The sequence below is a fragment of the Crotalus tigris genome, unplaced genomic scaffold, assembly GCF_016545835.1.
Source record: "Crotalus tigris isolate CLP2741 ecotype Arizona unplaced genomic scaffold, ASM1654583v1 scf7180000024293.1627790, whole genome shotgun sequence".
NCBI lineage: Eukaryota > Metazoa > Chordata > Lepidosauria > Squamata > Viperidae > Crotalus > Crotalus tigris.
This window is the reverse complement of record NW_024100466.1, coordinates 1,271,513-1,295,920: the sequence shown is the minus strand read 5'-3', so window position 1 is coordinate 1,295,920 and position 24,408 is coordinate 1,271,513. Positions and strand designations below refer to the sequence as shown.

At 43.2% G+C, this 24,408-nt stretch overlaps 1 protein-coding gene across 1 annotated transcript; it reads left to right on the top strand.

The window, feature by feature from the left end:
* The first annotated feature begins 487 nt into the window (after positions 1-487).
* On the top strand, positions 488-23,773 carry CDS2 (CDP-diacylglycerol synthase 2). The gene is made up of 13 exons (XM_039324092.1): positions 488-695; positions 5,067-5,200; positions 6,825-6,921; positions 7,716-7,813; positions 8,035-8,174; positions 8,836-8,894; positions 10,121-10,203; positions 17,380-17,467; positions 18,025-18,093; positions 18,681-18,833; positions 19,827-19,946; positions 20,575-20,678; positions 20,921-23,773. The coding sequence occupies exons 1-13, from the start codon at positions 633-635 to the stop codon at positions 21,048-21,050; spliced, it is 1,338 nt and encodes a 445-aa protein (XP_039180026.1). The 5' UTR covers positions 488-632; the 3' UTR covers positions 21,051-23,773.
* The last annotated feature ends 635 nt before the right edge of the window (positions 23,774-24,408 follow it).

Genomic DNA, 24,408 nt, shown 5'->3' with positions numbered 1-24,408 from the left:
AAGAGTCGCGTAGCATTCTCGGAGCATTTGGCGATGTTGCCGGGAGACCTTCGGAGGAAAAAACCACGAAGCCGGCATTGCAAGTCGCGGAGGCTGCAGGCGCAGTTAAAGGCGAGCGGGGGGGGAGCGCGGAGCGATTTTGACCCGGCTAGCAAGCGCGGGAGGTTGTGCGCGCGGGGCCCCGCCAGATGCGCCCCGGGAGAGTCGTCTGGAGAGGCAGCCTTCGCGACCAGGGGGAAGGCATTTGGCACAGCGGGAAATTGGCAGGTTGGAGGAAGCGCCGCTTCTGCTGGCTTCCCTGCTTCCGCTACATTCCCACAACGCCCGGCCCAGGGCAGCGCCAGCCCCCTCGCCTGGGCTAAGCGGACCCACCCGGAGCAGCAGCCCTCCCGCCCGCCTCCCCGCCCGAATCAGCCGCTTCCTGCGCTGCGAAGGCTGCGGACGGCGAGCCCCGCCCCCTGGGCCGATCCGCGCCGCGATTGGCCACTCCCCTGAGCCACGCCCCGAGTCCCGGGCTCGGCTGTCGGGTCGGCTGCTGCTGCTGCTGCTGCTGCTGCTGCTGCTGCTGCCGCGTCGGGCCGAGGCTAAGCGAAGCAAAGCGAAGCGAAGCGCGGGCGGAGCGACGGGCCAGGATGAGCGAGCTCAGGCAGCGGCTGGCCAGGGAGGCGGAGGGGCAGCGCGATGCCGAGGGCAAGGTAGGCGAGTCGGCCAGGACAACGTCTGGACGCGGCGACGCGTGTTCCGCGCGACGCCGGAAGGGCGGGAGGGGTTCCCGGGGCGGCGGGGGAGCGGGCCTCCCTCCCTCCCTTTCCGGGCTTGCAGGGCGCGGGGTTCGGCTCCGGCAGCTCGGACGAGGCGAGGCGGCTGCGAGGAGTCCCCGAGCCGGAAGAGCGGCGGTGGCCGGGAGAGCTGCGCGGCTCCGGCCCTTAAAGCCACAATGCTCCGGGGCTCTTTCTCGGCAGCCCTTGCCCGGGGAGCGGGGTTCCCAGGCCGCCCAGCCGCTGCGTGGGCTGCTCTTGGGGAATCGAAGCGGGGCGTCGCGTACGGGAGAACCGGCTGATCGGGAGGGGCGAGCGCGCTGCTAAGGCGGGTGCACTTCAATCCATCCATCCATCAATCAGAATAGAGCTGGAAGGGACCTTAGAGGTCTTCTAGTCCAGCCCCCTGCTCCAGCTGGAGACCCAATCCACGTCAGACAAAGACCCTGCACCCTATCAGACAGCTGCGCCTGGCGCAGAGAGGAGCTGGCCCGCTTTCCTTTCCGTGGCGAATTACACTCGTGCCATCCATCTTAACGGTGCTCTGTCCGGACATTGGCTTGGTCTGGCAGGACGAGGCCAGGTTTAAGTTTTCGCGCGGCTTTTGTGGCTTGCAGCATCTGCCTCCCATCTGGCCTGGTTTGAGCGCGAGCTAACTTTAAACTGTGGGTGGCAACTTCCAGAGTTCCCGAGCCAGCAGACTTTCGGTGGCGAGGACTTCGTCTCTCAGAATGGAACACAGAACAGAAATTGCTAGGGCTGGAAGGGACCTTGGAGGTCTTCTAGTCCAATCCCCTGCTCAAGGCAGGGGGCCTTATGCTGCAGGTGGAGATCGACCTCCAAGGAGAAGAAGCAGCGTCTTCTCAACCGGTATTTGTAAGGCATCCTTATTGGTGTCCTGATTTTGGAAAAAAACAACAGAAGGTGGATACTGAGTGATGTGAAGCAAAGTTTCAGTTCTTTTAGTCCAGGGGTAGGCAACCTTGGCTCTTTTATGACTCGTGGACTTCAACTCCCAAAATTTCTGAGCCTGCTATGCTGAGAGGTTTCCAAGCTGAACCCAGGTGGCTCAGGAATTCTGGGAGTTGAAGTCCATGAGTCATAAAAGAACCAAGGTGGCCTAGCCCTGTTTTAGTACATCTCCGCATTTGGGCCACATTACCTTCATGCTGGAGATGCTGGCCTGGTTCCTTTCCAAGCTCAGTTCAAGAGAGTTCATGGAGTGTTCAGATCCTCCGTGCAGTGAAGTCCCCATCAGGATCCTTCCTCCTGTGGATTCCACCTTTTCCTCACTGATCCTCTGTAAGCCAGCTTGGTTGGTCTTGTCCCAGATGCGTTAATGCTGGTTGTCCATTTCCCCCTCTTCATGGCAGGGCTTGGTGGAATGGATGGTCAAGCTGTTAGAGGTTTGTTGACTGTTCAGGCTTTACTGATCATTTCTATAACCCTTCAGGATGAACATTGTAGGAATTAGTCAACTATAGAAGGAACAGGATTAAGAGAATCAAGCTAGACTATAACAAAATAGAATGACAGAGTTGGAAGGGACCTTGGAGACCTTCTAGTCCAACCCTCTTCTCAGGCAGGAGAACCTATAGGGCTTCCTGCCTGAGCAGGGGGTTGGACTAGAAGATCTCCAAGGTCCCTTCCAACTCTGTCATTCTTTTGTATGAGTAGATAATTTCTAACATTTGGTTCGGAGAAGTACCATCTTTTTTTATTGGTGTCCAAATCTAGGGGGCAGTGCTAGTTTCCTAGCAGAGAGAGCCAGTGTTGTCTGGAGACATTTCCATGGTCATGCGGCCGCATGACTATACCCTGAAGCATGTGGAACAGTTTACCTTCTCACCTAGGTATCATGTAGAAAGGAACATTTAGTCATAGTAGATATCTGTATGTTTTCTGATTGAAGGACTGACTGTTTCCCCCAAAATGCAGCTATGTGGTATTGCAGAATAAATGTGTAGTCTATTCTTATTTCGTTCTCTGACTCTCTTAAGCAGACTGATAATTTCAGATTCACAGCCTCAAGAACAGGCTCCCAAATAAGAGTGAAAATATCTGAACTTAAAATGAAATATGGTTCTTTTGTAGGTCAAGCAACACACGAATGTTTTTCCCTATTTCTGTAACACATCCTTTAGGTAGATACCACATGATACCTAGGTGAGGTCTCACCAATGTTCTCTTTGCTTACTGTTGAGAAGAATTAAGTGCTGTGTGCTTTATTTATATACTACAATATTGAGAATTTAAGGTTATGATGTAAGTATAATGTTTACACTAGTGGGGCTGATTTTAAAACAGTTTAATCTTTTTGCAAGAATTCCCTCATCTTCTGCATTGATGTTAGGCATGAGTGACCTTATTTATGGCCAGAAAATTCACGGTTGCTTATTATCACAGAGCAACTATTAGTTGCTGTTTTTAAAAACCTGTACCTTTATCTAGAAATATGCAGTTTCCAGACTTTAAAAAAAAGAGTCTTGAAATGGCAGTCACATGACATAAATATTGTATGAATCTGAATAAAAGGCAATAGTTTTCAGGTGTTGCTCGCATTCCTTATAATTGCAAATTGTGTTAGTATGGTGCACTGTTCGTGTTGTAAGAACATAGGCATAGGATGCAGTTGTGCTTACTGTGTGGCTATCAAACCTCATTGGCTTTTTGGACATTACTGCAATGGATTTTATGTGGAGCTGATCAAAATACAGAATAGCAGTTGGTAGGAGCCTTGTAGGTCTTCTAGTCCAGGGGTAGGCAACCTTGGCTCTTTTATGACTCATGGACTTCAATTCCCAGAATTCCTGAGTCTGCTCCATTTCACTCCCCTGCTCAATCTGAGGTTCAAACAAGGACGACTAATAATCTTTCTGTCCTGTATTGTGTTATGTATTGATTTAATAAGAAACAACTCAGGGCATCTAGATTATGTGCAATATCTGGATGCAATCAATATATTTAACAAGATCAGCAACTCAGGGCATCTAGATTACTTGCAACCAACAGTCTGTGTCAGCCTGGCTGTCTATCTTTGTCTATTTATCTTATGTCTGCCTGCCTACCTACCTTCCTATCTACCTACCTATCTAGAGCAGGGGATCTGGATTATATGCAACATTAGACACCAGCCACATTCTTGGTGTCTGTGCTTTGCTCATGGGAAGTCTCCGTTCACCATGTGGTCTGTGATCTGCAGTGTCCCAGAAGGACTCTTGTTTCTTTTGATTCTGCTTCCTGTAAGTGCCAGAAAGGGCAGCTTATTGTTCTTTTGATTCCAGATGGAAAATGCTTGGCTTAGAAACAAGGAAGCCAAGAAGAGGAAATATGTGCAGTTCAGAAAGAAGGTTGGGGATGGAATAAAATTGAGTGGCTACAGATTGGCCACTAAATACTACCGGTAGGTTGAAATAGCTGAAAAGGAAAAATTGGATTTTAAGGCAGGAAAGAGCTCAAGTGGGTGCCACAGAAGGTATCATTTCCCCCCCCCCCAAATTTCTTCAGATTTTTTTCCTTACAGATAGTCTTGTCCCCACATGACCACATCTCTTAGAGCCCTTGAACCAAGACATCCTTGCTTATGATTCCTCTCTGGGAAGACCTATAACTGTAAAAGCTTAGTGTTGACGCTTTAAGTAAGATCAGGCAAGTTCCAACATTTGGAAACAGGCCAGAATTCAGTTCTGGCTTGGAGCAGAATTTTCCCCTGAAACGACTTCCCAAATTTGATGCTGATGGGAAAAGGTGTAGGAAATGCTTTATTCCGATATTTCTGTTTTTTGAGTTCTGCAAGAAGAGGCTTCTTACTAATCTCAAGAAAATGTTGTACATTATGTAAGCCACAATGCTTCCTGTTCAGTGGACCTTGAGAATTCTCTGCCTCCAGAGGTTTGCAATCCTGAAATAGACCAAGAAAAGAAAACCACTGTTAGCAAGGAATAAAAGATGAGCAACATCCTGAGGTTTTATTCTGGTGTGATTTTTTTTTACAAGGATAGATTTTGCCTGTATTTATTTGCAGGACTGTTAGAAAAAATATTTTTCTCATTAAAAATAGGGATGATCATTTTCCTTTGATTTTTCTCCTTTTACAATGCAAAACATAACTCCATTTTAGACTTTTGTTGTTGACTTCTGCAATTAGGATCTTGACGTCTACAGAATGCATTCTAGGGAATGTGTTTCCTTTTATGGGATTCTTTTGCTCAGAGTTGGATTGAAGCAGGATTGATGGCAAGCGACTTTGAGCTGCTTCTGCTGCCCAGGCTGAGTTGCTGGAAATCCCTCACTGATCTTACCTTGCAGGAGTCAGAGCTGGATAACAAGCTGGATGGAGAAACTGCATCGGATAGCGAGAATAAGTCGGAGGCCGCCTTGGCCCCTTCGGTCGATGACACCCCTAAGGTCCTCAACAAAGCACTGTCCCACCTGTCCTCAAGGTACCAGGATGTCAAAATGCTCTTGAGTGTTTGGGTTTTTTTCTCTTGTGGGCAGCTATGAATTGGCTTTACCTGGTGGACCATCCTGCCAACAGCATCCACTTCTTTTTCTTGTCATGTCACATTGTGTTTCAAAAATTGCCCCAGCTGAGTTCTGACTCAGGAATACACTTTGCCATATGCTAAGATCAGGATGAGGGATCTTTCCCCCAATGGCCTCATCCAGACACTGACAGAAAACTGGTCTCCTTATTACCAGCCCAGTGTAGAAGACATAATATGCTTTGTTTGGTTCATAGCTTAACATGTGCTGTAAATGTAACCAGTTGTGGTTTATTTGGTAACCGTCATGAAGCAAAGCATGTTTTACAGAGTTTGTGAAGCCAGGTGGGGTCTGCATTGGGGGAAAAACAGGCAACTGGTGGCTTTAGATTATTTGAACCTTACTCCCTATCTGGGATTGTCTGGTTGTTGCACCAATACATAAAGGTTTGTTCCTCAGCAATGTGTGCACCACATTCTAAGGCAGGATTCCCAGCCTGTCTCTGCTCCAGATGTGGGGACGTTGGGATTCACAGGAATGGCAGGTGGAGGAGCGCCAGGTTGGGAAGGAAAAGCCAAGCAAATACTGCTTGGGTATAATCCAGCCATGTTCCATCTAACTTTGGAAAGGGCAGTCAGAATGCCCAGGTAATCACCTGTAGATCTTCTTCTGCCTTCTCTGATTGGAAGCCTGGATTGCATGTCCTTCATTTATGAGGATATCTGTGACCTTGTAAATATTTATGAAGACAGAAAGATAATTTTAAACATCAGTTTGTATTTCAAATGTGCTTGCTGTGTACCTGCTGGGCTCAGGAGCTCAGATTCTTTAATCCTTCCACTCTTCAGCAGCATTTAGTTCATGAGCGTCAGTGGGTGGACCCTCAGGGGACCCTCATGTTCTGCAGGAAATGCTAGAATTAGTTGCCACCTCTGCTAAAAGCATAACAAGAACGTAAGAAGCTGATTTCTGCCTTCAGTGGAGAACATTCAAAATAGGTGCCTTCCATTATGGAGTTTCTTACCCTCTCTGCAGGATCTCAGGTTGGTTCATGGACCAGGTTTCAAAACACTGGGTTGTTGGGTTTTTATAAATGAGGTCTCTGGAACTTCCAAGCCAAGGAGAATTTGTTCTGTGTCTTCCATCCTTTTCCCAGAGAGACTAATATAACCAAGAGTGTTGTGGTAACCCTCATTCGAATCCTAATTAAACTTCCCCAACCTGGCCTGGGCTCTTCTGGCTGGCAGGCCTGGAGCTGTAATTGTAATACATCTGGAAAACAGCTGTAAAATTCTATATCAATATTAAATCTAATTTCTAAAATGGCAATAAACATAGGGCTGCTTGAACTGTATAATTAAAATTAAGTGTGGCATCGATAGACAGGTAATACATTGAATTATAATATAAAAAAATCTTCTGGCTTTGAGGTTAATGCTTAATATTAAGTATTCCACTGTATTGCTTATTGTTTGTAAGTGTTAAAAGAAAAAACAGAAAAGGAGGGACAGATTGTACTCTAGTTGTACTGTTGAAATCAGAGCTCTGCAGAGTTCAAGCTTGGCTCCTCCTCTGTTGCAGATGGAAGAACTGGTGGGTGAGAGGCATCCTGACTCTGGCCATGATTGTCTTCTTCTTCATCATCATCTACTTGGGACCCATGGTGTTGATGATGATTGTAAGCTCTTGTTGTGTCTGAAAAGAAAACCTTGTGTCTCTGGGAGCTGGAGGGCTTTGGAGAAGTTCCATCCTCCAGATGGATGGGTGGCTTGAATCTCAGGTTAGAAGGCAATCCAAATCCATGTCCGAGAGAGAGCAAAGTGGGAGGGACCATTTGTAACTTTCCAGAATCCAAATTCTAATCACCCTTTTGCTGTTCATTCCAAACAGGTTTTTAAAGTGCTTCAGCTTGTATTTAAAATTTCTTTTGTAAGGAGAACATTTACCCAATGCTCTCAGACTTGTCAATCCAAAGGTTTCTAAAAGCAATTAACAAGCAATTTCCGAGGCGCAGCTGTCTGGAGCACTGGAGGGCAATTTCAAACCCTCTCCTTGTCCAGAGAGACATTGCAAAGAGCTGGTCTGCTCGCTAGCTCTTCATTCAACCAGTCATCTTCAGTTCGCCATTTCCTCCCCAGAAATCTGGATGGGTTTTTATTTGTTTGTTTGTTTGTTTGTTTGTATCCTGCCTTTATTACTTTTACAAATAATTCAAGGCGAACATACCTTACACTTTCCTCCTATTTTCCCCATGAGGTGGATTGGGTTGAGAGAGACTGATTGGCCCAAAGTCACCCAGCTTACTTTCATGCCTAAGATGGGACTAGAACTCCCATGATTATACTAATATTATCATCAGGCTAAAAGGTTTGGCCCTAAAAGACCCCCACCCACCTATCTGAAGAAATTATTACTGCCATGAAAATGCTCTTCGGCCTGAGACAGTGTAAAATGGAAGACCGTGTCTTGCAGGTGATGTGTGTCCAAATCAAATGCTTCCATGAGATCATCACCATTGGTTACAACGTGTACCATTCCTATGAGCTGCCCTGGTTCAGGACTCTGAGTTGGTAAGTGGGGACAACGTTGTTTGTCTGTATGGTCTGGAGAAATTCAAGGGGAGTTTTGTGTCCATTTATCTTAAGGAAGTCTCTGTGAAAAGCCTTTCCACCCTTGGTCATCCTCCTCTCCCTTCCTTGAACTGGAGCAGGGTGGAGACACAGGTTACGTGCCATCCCTTGGGTGGAGACACTGGTAAGGCTCAATAACTGTCTGGCTATATCCTTTTTAGGTACTTCCTGCTCTGTGTGAACTACTTCTTCTATGGCGAGACAGTGACAGATTATTTTTTCACTCTGGTCCAGAGGGAGGAGCCCTTACGCATTCTTAGCAAATATCACCGCTTCATTTCCTTTACCCTCTATTTGACAGGTGAGCAGAGCCATTGGGATCTCTTGCTTGGGTTTATGTAGGAGTGTCAACGCTACTAACGTCGAATGTTCTTGCTTTGACAACATATGGAGATGCAGCCATTTCCCTCTATGTTTTACTCTTAGAGTTAGAATTAGATGATACTGGGAGGGAGGAGGAGGAATGTGCTTGGGAGTTTAGTTAGACATAACAATACTGTATAAGGGTGCGAACCAAGGTTTTTTTTAATAAGAGATGATAAGACATGGCAGGATGAAGAACTGGAGGGAAAGCCAGCATTTCAAACTAATCGAGAATGTGATTTATGACTGTTAGTTAGAGGAGGGAATTGTGCTTGGATGCTATGTGCTTAGGGGAGGGGAAGTCAGATTTTGGCTTGGACTATGTACCTGCCGATGTGCTGCTACTCGAATAAAGATTCTTTAAGGTAAACAATGCCTCGAAGTTCTTTGAAGAGCCCACAGGGAGGCTGTGGTTTCTGAGATTGAATTGTGACTCAGAGGCAAATGGTGGTGTTGCTCCCCACATAAGGTGTGTATCTGTGTCTTCTCTCCAACTTCACTGGGATCAGAAGTGCTGATTGGGCCTTGTCAATTCCCTTGTGGGTGAGTGGAGAGCAGGCGGAGAGCTCCCCCTAAATTCCATTTTCTTTCTTCTGCAGGTTTTTGCATGTTCGTGTTGAGCCTGGTCAAAAAGCATTATCGTCTTCAGTTCTACATGGTAAGATTATGTAAATAGATTCTGTGCTTTCAGAGTTAATAGCCCACCTGGGAATGGGGGGAACTGAGAGGAAGAGAGAGGTGGAAATGGACACAAAATTGGCACCCGGACACAACAACAAACCTTATGTAGAGCTTTGCAAGAGGGATAAGCACCTTGTTCTCAGGCTCTGTACATTTTGCTTAATGGCTTTTAGAAAGAAAGAATGGAGAAGCGTGGAGAACTGGAACCTGCTGTTCCAAAGATCGGACAAGGAAGGGAAGATTATCTTAAGAGCAGCGCTGGCCTCTGTATTCAGAGATGAGGAGCACGATCACCTGTCTTCTCCTCATTTGCCTTGCTAAAAGCTGTCCTTACAATTTGTCCAAAAAGGAAACATCATTCTCTGTAGAGGGGTTGCCCCCCCCCCAAATATCAGATCCTTAGTTGGGGCAAGTTTAAAAGATGCTTAATGAAGAAAGTCCGTCATCCAGAGGATGAACTGGGGAGCCTCTCACATGAATTGTAATTAATGACCCAGCAGCACACCGGCAGGAAAAGTCTTTCAGTCTCCTTGAAGACTCCATTTCTTTGGCCGTTGTCTTATAAACTAAGGGCATGAAAATGAGACCAGAATTTCTGTTGCTAACCAGGACAGTTGTTAAGTGAGTCACGCCTTATTTTATAAGCTTTTGTGTCACTCCAGTTAAGTGACTCCTCCTCCTTCCATTGATTTTGTTGGAAGCCAGCTGGGATGATGGCACATGGCAGTCAGATGATCCTGGGATACTGCAACCATTATCTAATGCCAGTTGCCAAGCACCCAAATTTTGATCATGTGATCATGGGGATGCTATTACAGTCATAAGTAGGAGGACCAGTTGTAAGTCACTCTTTTTAGTGCTGTTGTAACTTTGAACGGTCACTAAAAGAACAGTTGTAAGTTGAAGACTACTGTATCTTTCTGGTTTTGCTCACAAATACTACAAAGCATGGAAAAAAGACACTCCAGTGGGAGTTTGACTGTACCCACCATCTCTCTCTCCCCCTCTTGTCCCCCTTTCTTTTTCATATGTTTGTGCAGATATATACGTATAGATAGATAGATAGATAGATAGATAGATAGATAGATAGATAGATAGATAGATAGATAGATAGATAGGCAGGCGTGTGTGTTCTTAGCATTTTGGCTTGTCTCTGAGAAATGTTTTCTTCTCCAAACTGGACTGCATGTTCTCTCTTTCTAGTTTGGCTGGACCCATGTGACTTTGCTAATAATCGTTACCCAGTCGCACCTCATCATTCACAACCTATTTGAAGGAATGATCTGGTGAGTCAGTGCAGCGGGCGGGGTACGATATCCCCTTTGCTGGGGAGGATAGGCTTGGCGGCAGCATCCCGTAGAGAGACCTTGTGCATGTAGCTGCTGCGTGATGGGTCCTAAGGAGAGGAAGGCTTCATGGTCTCTGGCTCAAGGGGGGGGGAGGTTTAATGGGCCGGGGTCTCTAGGGTGCTTCCAGTCTCCACAGAGCAAAAGACCCCGTTCAGTCCCAAAGCTTCTCTAGGCGGCTGTGCCTGGCTGCGTGTGCTCTTACTAACAATCGGGGAATTGCCCCTTTGGGGTTTTGAGCGGTAGCTGTTGTGCATTAAGCCACAAGCACATTTGCCTTGAAGTGTTTTCCAAAAGCTTTTCCTTCGCTTGAGCAGGGTGTGAAAGGTGCACATCAGATCTCGGTATGCAAAGTGCTTTTGAATATTGTTCCCCCCCCCCCCGTTTGGCAGCCCAGCTCTGACCATCAGGGAGGAGGGGAGTCAAAGCTGATGGGCATTTCTTGGTTCAGTTCTGGGTGAAGGAATGGCCATTTGGGTCTCTGGGAGGTCTTTTATTTTTTTTAAAATTTTTCAAAAGTTTTACAAATAAAAATCCACCCCCCCCCTCCCCAACCACCCCACCCCCCCCCGACTTCCCAGAACTGGATATAGGATTATTTAACAAATTTTTTAAAAATAACATTTACAATTTATAAAATAGTTAATAATAATGATTAAAAATCACAATAATAATATATATAATAATAATATGCATAACATAAACTTTAAAATAAGTAATATATACTAAGAAGAAAAAAAAAAAAAAAATAAAAAAATGAAAAAAAGAAAAGAGAGAGAGAAAGAAAAAGGAAGAAAATAGACGAAAAATATATATGAATAATAATACATAAAAATTATATATATATAAAAAGGAAAAAGAAGAAAGAAAGAAAGAAATAGCATTCATTACAAATTATGAGAAAGCTAAATAATATTTTTCCATATCCAAATTATATTGTATGAAATTTATCCATTTTTCCCATACCGCAAAAAATTTTTCTTGAGATTGCTCCTTTAAGAAAGCCGAAATCTTTGCCATTTCTGCCAAATACGAAACTTTGTAAAACCATTCTTGTAAAGTAGGCAAAGATTCCTTCTTCCAATATTGTCCTATTAATAGCCTAGCGGCTGTAATCAAATTTAACATCAATGTAACCTCTTTAGCATCACAGTCAATAACAATACCTAATAAAAATAATTGCGGCGTAAATTTTACCCTCCTTTTAAAAATTCTTTGAATATTCCACCATATCTTAATCCAAAAAGCTTTTATATGCTTACAGGTCCACCAAATATGATAATAGGTAGCATCCAAATATCCACATCTCCAACATTTCGGCTGTAGATTAGGGTACATAATGGACATTTTCTTTGGGTCAAGGTGCCATCTATAAAACATCTTATAAAAATTCTCTCTTAAATTTTGCGCTTGTGTGAATTTAACATTTCTTATCCAAATAAGTTCCCAAGTATCCATTGAAATCGTTTCACCAATATTCTGTGCCCATTTAATCATACAATCTTTAACTAATTCAGGTTCTGAATCTAATTCCACTAAAACCCCATAAACTCTCTTAATATGGGTTGGCCTTTGGTCTCTTACTTCTTTTAAAAAAATTCCATCTTCTCTAAGCCAGCCCATTTTACCATCCATCTTCCATCTATCCACTATTTGTCTATATTGGAACCATGAATAAGTTAAATTTTCATGTGTTAATTCTTCCAAAGATTTTAACTGACAGTCTTGGCCATCCCATCTTAGTAACTGTGCATAAGAGACCTTATCCATATTTACCCCTTTCCTTATACCTTCTATGGCATGCCGAGGTATAGCCCATAATGGTATTTTGAAGTCACTTTTATAATACTTTCTCCACACTCTTAACAAAGAGATTCTTATAATATGAGACTTAAAAACCCAATCCACTTTTTTATTAAATATTAAATAGGCATGCCATCCAAAAAGTAGGTCCCAGCCTTCCAAATGAAGTATTTCTATATTTGTTAAATTCACCCAGTCGCTAATCAAAGTCAGTACTACAGCATCATAATACAATTTCATATTTGGCACCTTGAGTCCACCTCTCTCACGAAAATCTTGCATTATTTTAAGTTTCACCCTTGGTTTCTTCCCTGCCCAAACAAATTTATTAATACCTTTTTGCCATTCATCTAAGTTACGTTCGTTCTTTAAAACAGGTAGCATTTGAAATAGAAAAATAAACTTTGGCAGGACATTCATTTTAATAACTGCAATTCTACCCAAAAGGGATAACTGTAAATTATTCCAATTTTTTAAATCCTTCTGTACCTCCATCCACAGCTTTTCATAGTTATTTTTGTACAATTTTACATTAGAAACAGATAGTGTAACCCCCAAATATTTTACCTTATCAACAATTTCAAAATCTGTTAAGTTAACTAAAGCCTGTTTATCACCATTAGTCATATTTTTAGCTAATATTTTAGTCTTATTATTATTAATTTTAAAACCAGAAACACATCCATATTGTTGAATCAATTGTAATAATTTCACCACCGAGGAAACAGGTTGAGACAAAGTAACAACCAAGTCATCTGCAAAGGCTCTTAGTTTATATTCTTTTTTATTAATTTCTATTCCTTTTATTTCTTGAGACTCCCGAATTTTAATCAACAAAATTTCCAATGTTAAAACAAACAATAACGGGGATAACGGGCATCCCTGTCTTGTTCCCTTTTCTATTACAAAAGCCTCTGACAAACCCCCATTTACAATAATTTGAGCAGTCTGTTTTTGATATATGTTGGATAATACTTGTAATATATTTTGTCCGAAGTTCATCTCCTTAATTAAACACAACATAAACTGCCAATTCACTTGGTCAAAGGCTTTTTCAGCATCCAAAAATATCAGACCTGCAGGGACTTGGTTATTCTTTTCTAAATACTCTAGTAAGTTAATAATTTGTCTAACATTATTCTTCATGTACCTTCCAGTTATGAAACCCGATTGATCCCTGTGTATAAGCTGCTGCAAGATCCCCATAAGCCTATTAGCTAAGATTTTTGCAAAAATTTTATAATCCACATTTAAAAGAGATATAGGCCTATAATTTTTAGGCAAAGTGAGATCCTGACTATCTTTTGGAATCAGAGATATAAATGCATTACGCCAGGATGGAGGGATTTCTAACCCCTGTAATAACTTATTAAACAGTTCACACAACGGTTGAATCATCTCTTCTACTAAAGTTTTATAATAAATAGATGTCAACCCGTCCGTACCCGGCGCTTTGCCCAATTTTAATTGTTTAATAGCTGTAACAATTTCTTCCTTAGTAATTAAACCGTTAATCTTTTTTCCCTGATCTTCTGTTAATTTAGGAAAGTTAACTTTGCCTAAATAATTATTTATGTCTGTAGTTTGAATATTAGAACCCTTATATAATTTTTGATAATATTCTAAAAAAGATTTCTTAATCAATTCTTTCTGATAAACCAATTTACCATTATAATTTATTTTATCTATATTCCTCTGTTTCTGTTTTTTTCTTAACTGATAGGCCAACCATCTCCCTGGTTTATTAGCATTACAAAATGTATTTTGTTTCATAAATAGCAAATTGGTTGCAGCTTGATCAGCCATCAGCATATTAAATTGTGTTTTTAACAATTTTAAAGCTCCTTTAACCTTTTCATCTGAGGGATTTGAAATTAAAGATTTCTCTTTTAATTTAATCTCCTCTTCCAAGTCTTTCCGTTTCTGAGTCTGTTCCTGTCTATGCAAATTATTCATTTTTATCAAAATACCACGCATGAAAGCCTTACTTGCATCCCACACCATTGACATTGATGTTCCCTTATTCATATTTAAAGTAAAATATTCCTTTAAACATTCCTTTAATTTGTGAACATTTTTTTCTTTTTTAAATAAGTTCTCATTCACCCTCCAGGATCTCCTGTCTTCCTTCTCTGCAAACAGTTCCATCCAAACTGGACTATGATCGGACAGTGTCCTAGGAAAAATTTTTACATTCTTTACCCTGTTGTATAAATCTGTTGTAATCAAAAAGAAATCAATTCTTGAAAAAGATTGATGTCTATCTGAGAAAAACGTAAAATCCTTTTCTTCTTGATTACGTTCACGCCAATAGTCTCTCAATTCCCAATCTTCTTTCATATCGAAAAAGGCTTTAGGTAGTTTAGCCTGTTTAAAAAAGGTAGAAGAGCCTTTTTTATCCATTTGTGTGTCTAAGACACCATTCCAGTCTCCCATTAAAATCACAGATCTATAATCCAACAAAGTTATTTTCTGATGTAGTAACCTGTAAAATTGCTCCTGTTGCTGGTTTGGTGCATACAACCCCACAATAAGGATTTTCTTACCATATAAACCAAGTTCAAGCATAACATATCTTCCGTAAGGATCTGATTCTAACAGGGTAGCAGATAAATTCTGTTTAACGTAGATTACCACACCCCCTTTCTTCCCAGGGGCGGGAGATACAAAATGAGATCCCAAGCGAGGATTATTTAAATATTTTTGGTCTTTAGCTGTAATATGAGTTTCTTGCAAGCAAATGATGTCATTGTTATGTTGTTTCAAATAGTGGTAAATTTTTTTTCTCTTTTGAGGAGTGTTTAATCCATTAATATTCCAGGACAGGAGCTTTGCCATCTCCCTTGGCCTTCAGCCTGGAGAAAATCCGCTCAAATTCTGCTGCTGATGAATATGTAGCAGAGCTTTTGGATCTTGCTCCTCCCACCGGCACTGAAACAATTTGCTGAGTAGATTCTCCAATTTCTTTTTCCTTTTCTTTTTTCTGTTGTTCTTTTTCTTTACGTTTATGTGCTGCACGGGTCATTCTCTGTTCTTTAATCTCTGATTGAGACATCCATGCCACCTGTCCAGCAGTCATCATCCCTGTAGCTTCAGATTTCTGTTCCACCTCTTTATCACTCAAAACTTTCTGCATCATGGGCAAAGGAGAGCCTGCTCCCAGGACCGTTTTATAGAATTCCTTAGCTTTAGCAACTGTATTGAGTCTATAACGTGTCCCCGCATGGCTCAAAACAATGCCCATCAGAATCTCCCATCTAAATGGCATTTGTCTTGCTTTAAGTTCATTTACTAAAAAAGCAAAATCTTTTCTGGTTCTTAAAATTTTAGGTGGAATTTCCTTTAAAATAATAATATCTTGAGCAGCAATCTGAAATCTTTTATTATAAAAAGTTTGTAGAATCTGATTTCGCAAAGACTTCTTAGCAAAATATATCACCACATCTCTAGGCAGATCCCTCTGTTTTGCAACCCAGGAGTTGACTCTATAAATTCTTTCCACATCCCCACGTAACTCTTCTTTATCAATATTCAAAATAACAGCCAAGTCATTAATCACCATTTCCATCAAATCTTGAGTTTTATCTTCTTTCAGACCCCTTATTCTCAGAGCATATTCCATCTGTCTGTACTGGAACATAAGAATATCATCTTGTGAAGCCTCCACTTTTTTCTCCATATCTTGAAATTTATAATCCAGAAGTTCAACTATTTCTTCAATTTCCTCTACTCTGGAGTCCAGCTTCACGACCACTGAGGCCATTCCAGATAAAGCTAAAAGTATATCATCCCTCAAAATAGCATTATTCTGTTCTAAAAGCTCCTTCATCTCTTTCTTCATTTCCTCCTTAGTTTCAGATTTATTCTGATCCAAAAGTTGTTTCATTTCCTCCCTAAACTGTGAAACAGCACTTACCATTATTTCTTTAATGTCTTGTGCTGATGTGCCAGATGGGGGAGGTGAAGGTGGAGTAGATTTAGGTTGCTGCACTGAAGGTATTATTTTAAGTTGTTGCTGCACAGTAGAAGTAGCAGGAGAAGAAGTTACTTTAGAGGCTGCAGTAGCTGGTTGTCGTTTTGAAGCCATTTTAATTTATCTTCCTTTCTTCTTAAAAGTACCAATAAAAATAAGTAGTCCAAGAAAAAATTAAAAATAAAATAAAATAGAATAAAGTAAAAAAAAAGCAATATTAAACAACAATTCAGCCGAACCGTCTTCTAAAGAAAAAAAAAGTTTCAAAACGCCATTTTACTTTCACTCTCACTTTTCCGCCCAAAAAAAAAAGAAAGCTCGAAAAAATAAAAAAAAATCAGCACAAACTAAATAAACTAAATAAACTAGAAAAAAAAAATAAAATAAAACTAAACTATAAATAAAATCCTTTAAACAGTTCTGTCCGGTTTAAGATTACTCACGGTTTCTTTATATTCGGAGATGGTAGCGGCGTCTCGCTTTGTTTCTGAAGAAACAAAGACAGCTGAGAGGCGGAGAAGCAATGAACTCCGAGGGAACCTCTTTCTCCCCCTAAAAATAAAAATCCAGGGAGAGTTAAGAGGTTCTACCTCTATTCATGCAATCTCTACCCCTTCCCTTCGCCCGGGAAGGGGATTGCGAGCCGCGGGCCAGCTGGTAAACGCTGTGCTCCGCGGATCTGACACCTTCTCAGGAGGACGGCTACAAAGTAGCCGCCATCTCCACCGCTTCAACCACCGGAAGTCCCTCTCTGGGAGGTCTTTTATCAAACCACCTAATTTAGGGGCATAGGAACCTGCAAGGCACTTTTGCAACACATGAGCTTCCTCCAGCTGAGAGGGACTCCACGCAGCAGGTGCAAAGGTTTGGTCAGGATGTTTATTTATATAAAATAAAATATTATATTTTTGTAAAAGACAAATAGCATTGGGGAGATAATAGGGAGCCTCTTCCAAGCTTTTTAAGGAGCCTCGCTGGCTGTTTAGGGCAGGGGTAGGCAACCTTGGCTCTTTTATGACTCGTGGACTTCAACTCCCAGAATTCCTGAGCCAGCCACGCTGAGGGGAAAGGGAGAGGTTTCCAAGCTGGCTCAGGAATTCTGGGAGTTGAAGTCCACGAGTCATAAAAGAGCCAGGGTTGCCTACCACTGGTTTAGGGCAAATGCTCTCTCTGTCTAAAACCGCCTTCCGTGGCCTGGTATCCTCCAGAGGGGTAGAGCTTTTCAGTTTCCCAACCAGCATCGTCCAAGCAAACAGCCCTCTCAGTTGGCAGTTTTATTATCTGACTATTATTGAAGCAAATTCTCCCTTCTCTTTTACCCACCTTGGATCCTGTTTTAGGTTTATTGTCCCAATTTCCTGTGTCATCTGCAATGACATCATGGCGTACATGTTTGGATTCTTCTTTGGACGCACCCCGCTGATTAAGGTCTGTTCATATCTGGGGTGCTTGGAACATCTGCAGGAGGCAGCCTTGGGCTTCAGTTAAGGTCAAAGTCATCCATGATCCACTCCCAACTGATGGGATAGCATCAGAATACAAAATAACAGGGTGTGAAGTCTGGAGGTCTTCTAGTCCAACCCCCTGCTCAAGCAGGAAACCCTATACCATTTCAGACAAATGGTTGTCCAATCTCTTCCTAAAAACCTCCAATGATGGAGCACCCACAACCAGAAGTTCCACTGTTTAATTGTTCTCACTGTTAGGAAGTTTCTCTTTAGTTCTAGGTTGGATCTCTCCATGATTAGGTTCCACCCATTTACTTCTTGACCTGCCTTCAGATGCTTTGGAGAATAGGTTGGCCCCCTCTTCTCTGTGACAGCCCTTCAAATATTGGAAGGCTGCTCTCATGACACTCCTAGTTCTTCTCTTCTGTTTCAGTTTTGGAAATCCTGCATGTTTTGGCCTTGAGCTTCCTGCTTTCTTTCTCCCTCTTTTCCTATCGATTGATTCGTTCCTTTTTTGTTGGTTTTTTGAATCTGCAGTTGTCCCCAAAGAAAACCTGGGAAGGGTTCATTGGAGGATGCTTTGCCACTGTCGTGTTTGGCCTTTTAGTAAGTGTTTGCTTTACTTTAATAAGAACCGTGCAGTCGAGAGGGGAAAACAAAGAATTTGGACACTTCTATAATAGACAGGTCTGATCCATAGGGTGCAGAATCCACCAGGGAATTCACAAGGAAAGGCTTATTCAAACTGGAAAAGATGTGAGCAAACAACACATTTTTTGAATTAGGACAGTTTGAACACTAAGAGAGACTACGGGAACTGTGTATGTTCCTTCATGAGAACAATGAGGAAGGATAAAATAGGTTTCTTGTTCTCCATTGTTCCAGAATAACAGGCAGTTCAATTCCAGTTTCAATGTTTGAAAAATCTTGACTGAAATGATTGATAACAGGGACTGCTGGAATTGCTGTTGCTAAGTGATTCAGCCACGTGACAGTGTGCTTTACAACCATGTGAAGTCTAGTGACGGAAATCCCATCCCAATTACCATAGTTAACTGAAACTATTTGTAGTTAAGCCTTAAAAAAATTATTATCCCTTCTGGCTTCCATGTATATGAGTTTGATCTGTGTTTATGTACCATGGCAGAAATTAACTCTTTGATGCTTTTGTTCTTCCATCAATCACAACCAAGCTATCATACTTGATGTCCGGATACAGATGTTTTATCTGTCCAGTTGAATTCAACAACGACACTAACAGCTTCACTGTGGACTGTCAGCCTTCGGAGCTTTTCCAGCTGCACGAGTATAACATCCCACTGGTGCTTCAGTCTGTGATTGGCTGGGTAGGAACTCCGCTTGCCCTGTCAATGTTGCAAAATTGCTAAAATGTGTGTTCTTTTTCACAAGCTATATGGGTGGGGGGGATTATGGCCATCATATTGTATTTCTGGGGTGGAGTAAGGGGTGAAATTGGTACTATTTCCATTCCTCCCCCCCCCCCCCCGCCTTTAACCCTGGTCTCATGCCCTTAGCAGGTAGAAGAAGGAATTGTGGCTATAATTCAGAGTTGCCCACTATGGTTGTGTTCCAGAAAGTGAAATTAGCTTGTGATGGTGCCAAAATAAGATTCAGTCCATCAGTGTCTCACTGTTGACCTCCAAGATTGGGTCAGGATGATGCAGGGTGCCAAATCTCATTATGGTTGGAATGCAAGTACAGAGAATCAGCCAGAATTGAACTACGGGATAAATGCAAACAGAGGCACTTAAGACATCCCACAGAACCTAGGGCTGAGTTCCAGACCATATTAGATTCTTGGTTTAGTTCCTCTCATAAATGAGCCTTTGGCCTTTAATTTGATTTCAGATAACGATGGTCAAACTCTGAGGGTGTGATTAATACAAACACATCTTGCAGGAGATGACCAGACTGAGCACAAGGGGGGGGGTCAAGCACGTCATCAGCCTCGAGTTCCTTCGTACCCACAAGACATCTAAGTCCAGCCCACTTTGAATTCTATCGATTCTTATTTACTGCCAATTTGCTCTGGCCTTTAATAGCTCAGATTCTTGTAGAGAGCTTAAGCTTGCAATAAATGTATATATTTATTTGAACTGCCTGGACTTCCGATTTTCCCACGCTTGACACCCCTGTGGGAAGTTCATGAGGCCCTGTGGGCAAAACAGGAGCTCATCTTAATGAACCAATAAACTGGCCTGAAAGCTGAGCCCCGAGGAGCAAAGTGACCGGCGTCCCTCGTCTGCCTTCCTTCTTTACAGGTGTGAGGCCTGCCACTGACCGGGCCCGTTTTCCTTATTTCCCTCTCCTTCCTGCAGAAGACTGTCCGGATGTATCCCTTCCAGATCCACAGCATTGCCCTCTCCACTTTTGCATCCCTGATTGGACCTTTTGGGGGCTTCTTTGCCAGTGGCTTCAAAAGAGCGTTCAAAATCAAGGTAGGTCCCAGCTGGGCAGCAGTAGCAGCAGCGTTCCAGCAGTTGTAAACCCTTTGTAGAAAAAGGTCTGATCAAATTCTTCTTTTGCGTTTCTTGGAAGAGATAATGTTTTATTAATTGATTAAATTGATGTCTCATCTTTATAGTGCACAATCACCATCCTGCTCCCTTCTCAACAGCAACCCCTTTAGAGGTGGGTGGGCAAAGAGAGGGACTGACCCAAGACATCCAGCCAGCTTCTTGAGCCTAAAGAAGGAGTAGGAATCACAGTTCTTCTCATTTCTAATTGGGAATCCTTGTTTAACAACCACAATCGGGGCCAGCAACTTAGTAGGCAGTTGCTAAGTGAAACTGGGCTGCTTATTTCAGTTTCGCTGTGCTTTACCCCCCTGTGAAGCTGAGTAAGGAGTATAGCTAGATAATAGTCCGGGATCAGGGATGCTTTATTTTGCATTCTTGCACTTGGGGGGGGATGTGGGGGACTGGATGTCCTCAATACCCCTTCCAACTCTAGCTTTCAGTGATATAAATTCCAAAGCTGCTAGTGTTCAGTTTTTTTCTAGTTTTCTCATAGATTAAATATTGGTATTCCTGAAGGCTCAATAAAACATTTTCTTTTAATTGGCAGGACTTTGCCAACACCATCCCCGGGCATGGGGGCATCATGGATCGATTTGACTGCCAGTACTTGATGGCCACCTTTGTCAATGTGTATATCGCCAGCTTTATCAGGTAATGGTTGTGAAGTTAAACACCACACACAACTCCTATTTCGCAGAGTTTGGGCTGTTATCAGAGTTGCTTGCAGTTTTGTGTCATCCAAATCTGAGTCCAAAAGTAGGAAAACCAGAACTGGGACCTCCAGTGAGCTGCATAAGGATTCGTTTGAAAGGGAAGCAAGGGGAACGAGCCTCCCACCATTCTTGTAGAAACAGTCTATCTGACCACCCCCATTCTTGTTTTCTTCTTTCCAGGGGCCCCAATCCCAGCAAGCTGATCCAGCAGCTCTTGACGCTGCGGCCCGATCAACAGCTGAACATCTTCAATACGCTAAAGGCTCACCTGGTCGACAAGGGGGTGCTTAGCAGTTCCGAGGATGCGTAGACAGCTTGGCCACCGGGCGGTGACTGAATAAGGGCGAGCACCCCCCACCCCGCCACCCCCCCACCATAGAATCCCTGCCCACCCATCCACCTTGCCTGGTCTAGCACAATAACCAAGCCGAGCCTCTCTCGCTTTCTCCTTCCTTCCACGTCAAAGGGGATGTGTCGATGGCTTGGGGGGGGGGGACAATTTGTCTGTTTCCAAGCAGACAGGAGAGGGGGCTTTGCTCGGAAGAAATTGGGGCGCAGAGGAACCGACTTGGTTGAGTGTTTTAGAACGCAGCCTTCCCTTCAGAGCTGTGCTTGGGGGTTTTCTCCTCCTGGGGGTGGGTGGGGGTCTCATTTGTTTTTTCTCCAGGGTGAGGTGGACAGAGAGATGGGAGAGAAAAGAAGCAGGCAACCTGCAGGGTTGTGCACTCTGATGTTCCTTCCTGAATTGTGCTATGTGGTAAACATGGTTGTATCATTTGACCACGGTTGTATCGTATGATAATTTCAACTCCCAGAATCCTTCAGCTATCACAGCCAGAGATTGGTGGAGAATTCTGGGAACTCTAGCCCTAGTCTCTATGGAGGTTGCAATCTGGAGAAAATTGCATTACGTCCAGGACCTAAAAGAGAACTGGTGCAGGGACATGGCTGAGGTGGTTAATTCTCCGGTCCTCTTTGCTCTCTGCCATCTTGAGTTTTTAAGACAGTTGACAGAACCAAGAACCATCCCTTTGAGCTGCGTGGCTTGAGGTGGTGGAGGCCTGGGCAGCGTTCTGGGCCTGGACACCTCTCCAGGGAGCCAGAGTGGCTGGGAAGAGGATCGGCTGGGATCTTAGCCTCATTCCCCTCCTGATCTCCCCCTATGCATCTCTACCTGTAGAAGGTGAGGAGACAACCCCACCCGTTGCTGGCTTCCTTCCCAGCACGTGTGCATGAACGAGAAGGCCAGAGCCCTGTGTGCTTCAGGGTGTGTGAATAGCTACATAGGTCACTGCATGCAAGGAAAGGGAGGCAAAAACACTCTTCGTGAGGCCAAACCATTTGCTGTCCAGAAAATCAGCACAGCATGAGTTTGCTTCTGAAAGGAAGCTAATGGAAGCTGGTGTCTGCAGGAACAGCAAAGTAGGCGTATCTTCTATCCTGTTGCTCCTGCAGAGGCTCTAATCCAGGGGTCTCCAACCTGTGGCCCCCTGCCCACTAGTGAGGCATGAGGGGATTGCAGCCGGGCCATGGAAACGGCTGATGAGCACCCGCATCCCCCTTGCCTGAACAGCAGGTGAGTGTGTGCACCCACTTCACTGGCATGAGCGGCAGGTGTGTTTGACGGCCGCTTGTACGGAACCATCCCCATCCTCCCCCTCCCCTTCCCCCCCCAGTCTGCAAAGCCGGAAACGCTGGGGAAATCTGCTTTCAAGTAGACAGAGGCTTGTTATGGTGTCTATATAAAAGGAAAGGTGTGGCAGGAAGGAAGTGAGCTGGCACATGTAGGGGCAGAATTTGGGTGTATATTGATCAAGGTGAAAACAACTATGCTGGCCAGAAGGCAGCTACAGTGGGGATCCCCCTGAGCAGAACTAGGACTCCTGCCATGGTTGGCATCCATCTACTCAGCTCCAGAAAAACTTGTTTGATTTGGGTTTTTTTTTAATAAATGGAGAGGTGCTCTCCCCTCCTCCACTCACAGCGTGGCCTGATACCAAAATGCAACAGAAAAATAAGTACAGGAAGCGAAGAGAGTGTCACAGTTTACCCTTTCAAAAAGGCTCTGACTAAAGTCTTCTGAAAGCAGGGCTTAGAGCAAACAGATGTAAGTTCATACATGCAGATGAACCCTTTGAACTGAATCTTGTCCTTGATAAGGAAGATAGGTTACATGATCTGATGCTTGCTTGAAGACCTCCAGGCCTCCAAATGCCTCATGAAGAAGAAGCAGGATTCTGTGGAGCACTGGAGAAATTTCTACAAATTTGACGATTTTAAAACTTGTCAACTTCAACAGCACATGCTAGCTGGGGAATTCTGGGAGTTGAAGTCCACAAGTCTTAAAGTTGCCTACTTTGGAGACCCCTGCTGTAACTGGAAAAGCCAGCATCCTCTAGCCAGGTTCCCCTTTCTCTTCTTCCCCCCCCCTCCCCATATCTCCTTCTGCTAAACAACTCCAGATATTGGCAGAGTTAGTATAGGGCACCACTGGCTTCCTGTAGACAGCACCTAAACTGGCAATATTAGTCCTGCCAGCTTAGCTACATGAGCACCGTGTATCTTCCTAGCCTTTAGCTCCATTCAGAAATTGTTTCCTACTGCAACTGGTTCTTTCTCTGTTTTTCCCTTTCCATTCCCTCTTCCCATGCCCTGTGCTTATTTCTCTGTGCAGTGTCCTTTTGAGGATGTTGATGGCTGTGTTGTTCCTTTTGCAAATGCCATAAAGCAGGAGAGTCTGCAGGGTGGGTTCAAAAAAGTCAGGATGGGGGCGACACAGGTGCAGTCAAAACCTGCATTTTTTATGTGTGTTGCAAACAGGTGGAGCTTCAATTGCGTTGTTGTGACCACCAACGTGACTTTTTTGACCATACCCAGCAGGCACTCTTGCCAAGGGCTAATCTTTGAGTTATATGGGTTTTAATTTCTTATGTTGCTGTTTTGTTCCGACTGTCAAAATGTGAAATATTGTACAAAGGCATTTTACCCTATTTATATACTGTAATGTTATTAAATAAAACATATATAAAGTAATTATTTGTACATGCAATATTGGGAAAAGGGCGGGTTTCAACTTGGTCAGTTGAAGCAGCTGGCTGTGACTTCCCAGAAGAGTATTTCAATTTGAATCACCTTTGCAAACCACAACATCTGCATTGTCCTTGATTGGTACACTGAGTTGTGTGAACTGGATTTCTTTCAGCTTTTATGGTATGGATGGCTCATTTCCAAGGTTTGTAAAATGTTGGTGCAACGAGATGGCAGGTGCTATGAGCAGCGCAAACTAAACAGTAAACTAAACGTGCAACCGTGCTATAAAATTCCATTAGATTTATATAGGCTTGTAACAAGTGACTATTAAAGGAAAAAAGGAAGTGATTTTATTTATTATTTTCCAATCCAAGACCAACCCAACCAACGGAACTTATATAGCAGTTAATAAATTATCCAAAAAAGAAAACTGAAGTAGGGATCTTGGGAGAGAAGCAATTGGGATTATAAATTTAAATTTTCATTATGGGTGTTTTAATAGAATACAGGATGTAGTTTCCACCTCGCTACATCTTGAAGATGTCCATACATCTTCAAGTGGGCAGAATTGGGAACACTGCTCTGAAGAAGAGATGTTTTTAGACCAATAATCTCCCTGGGTCTGTGATGTAGGGAAG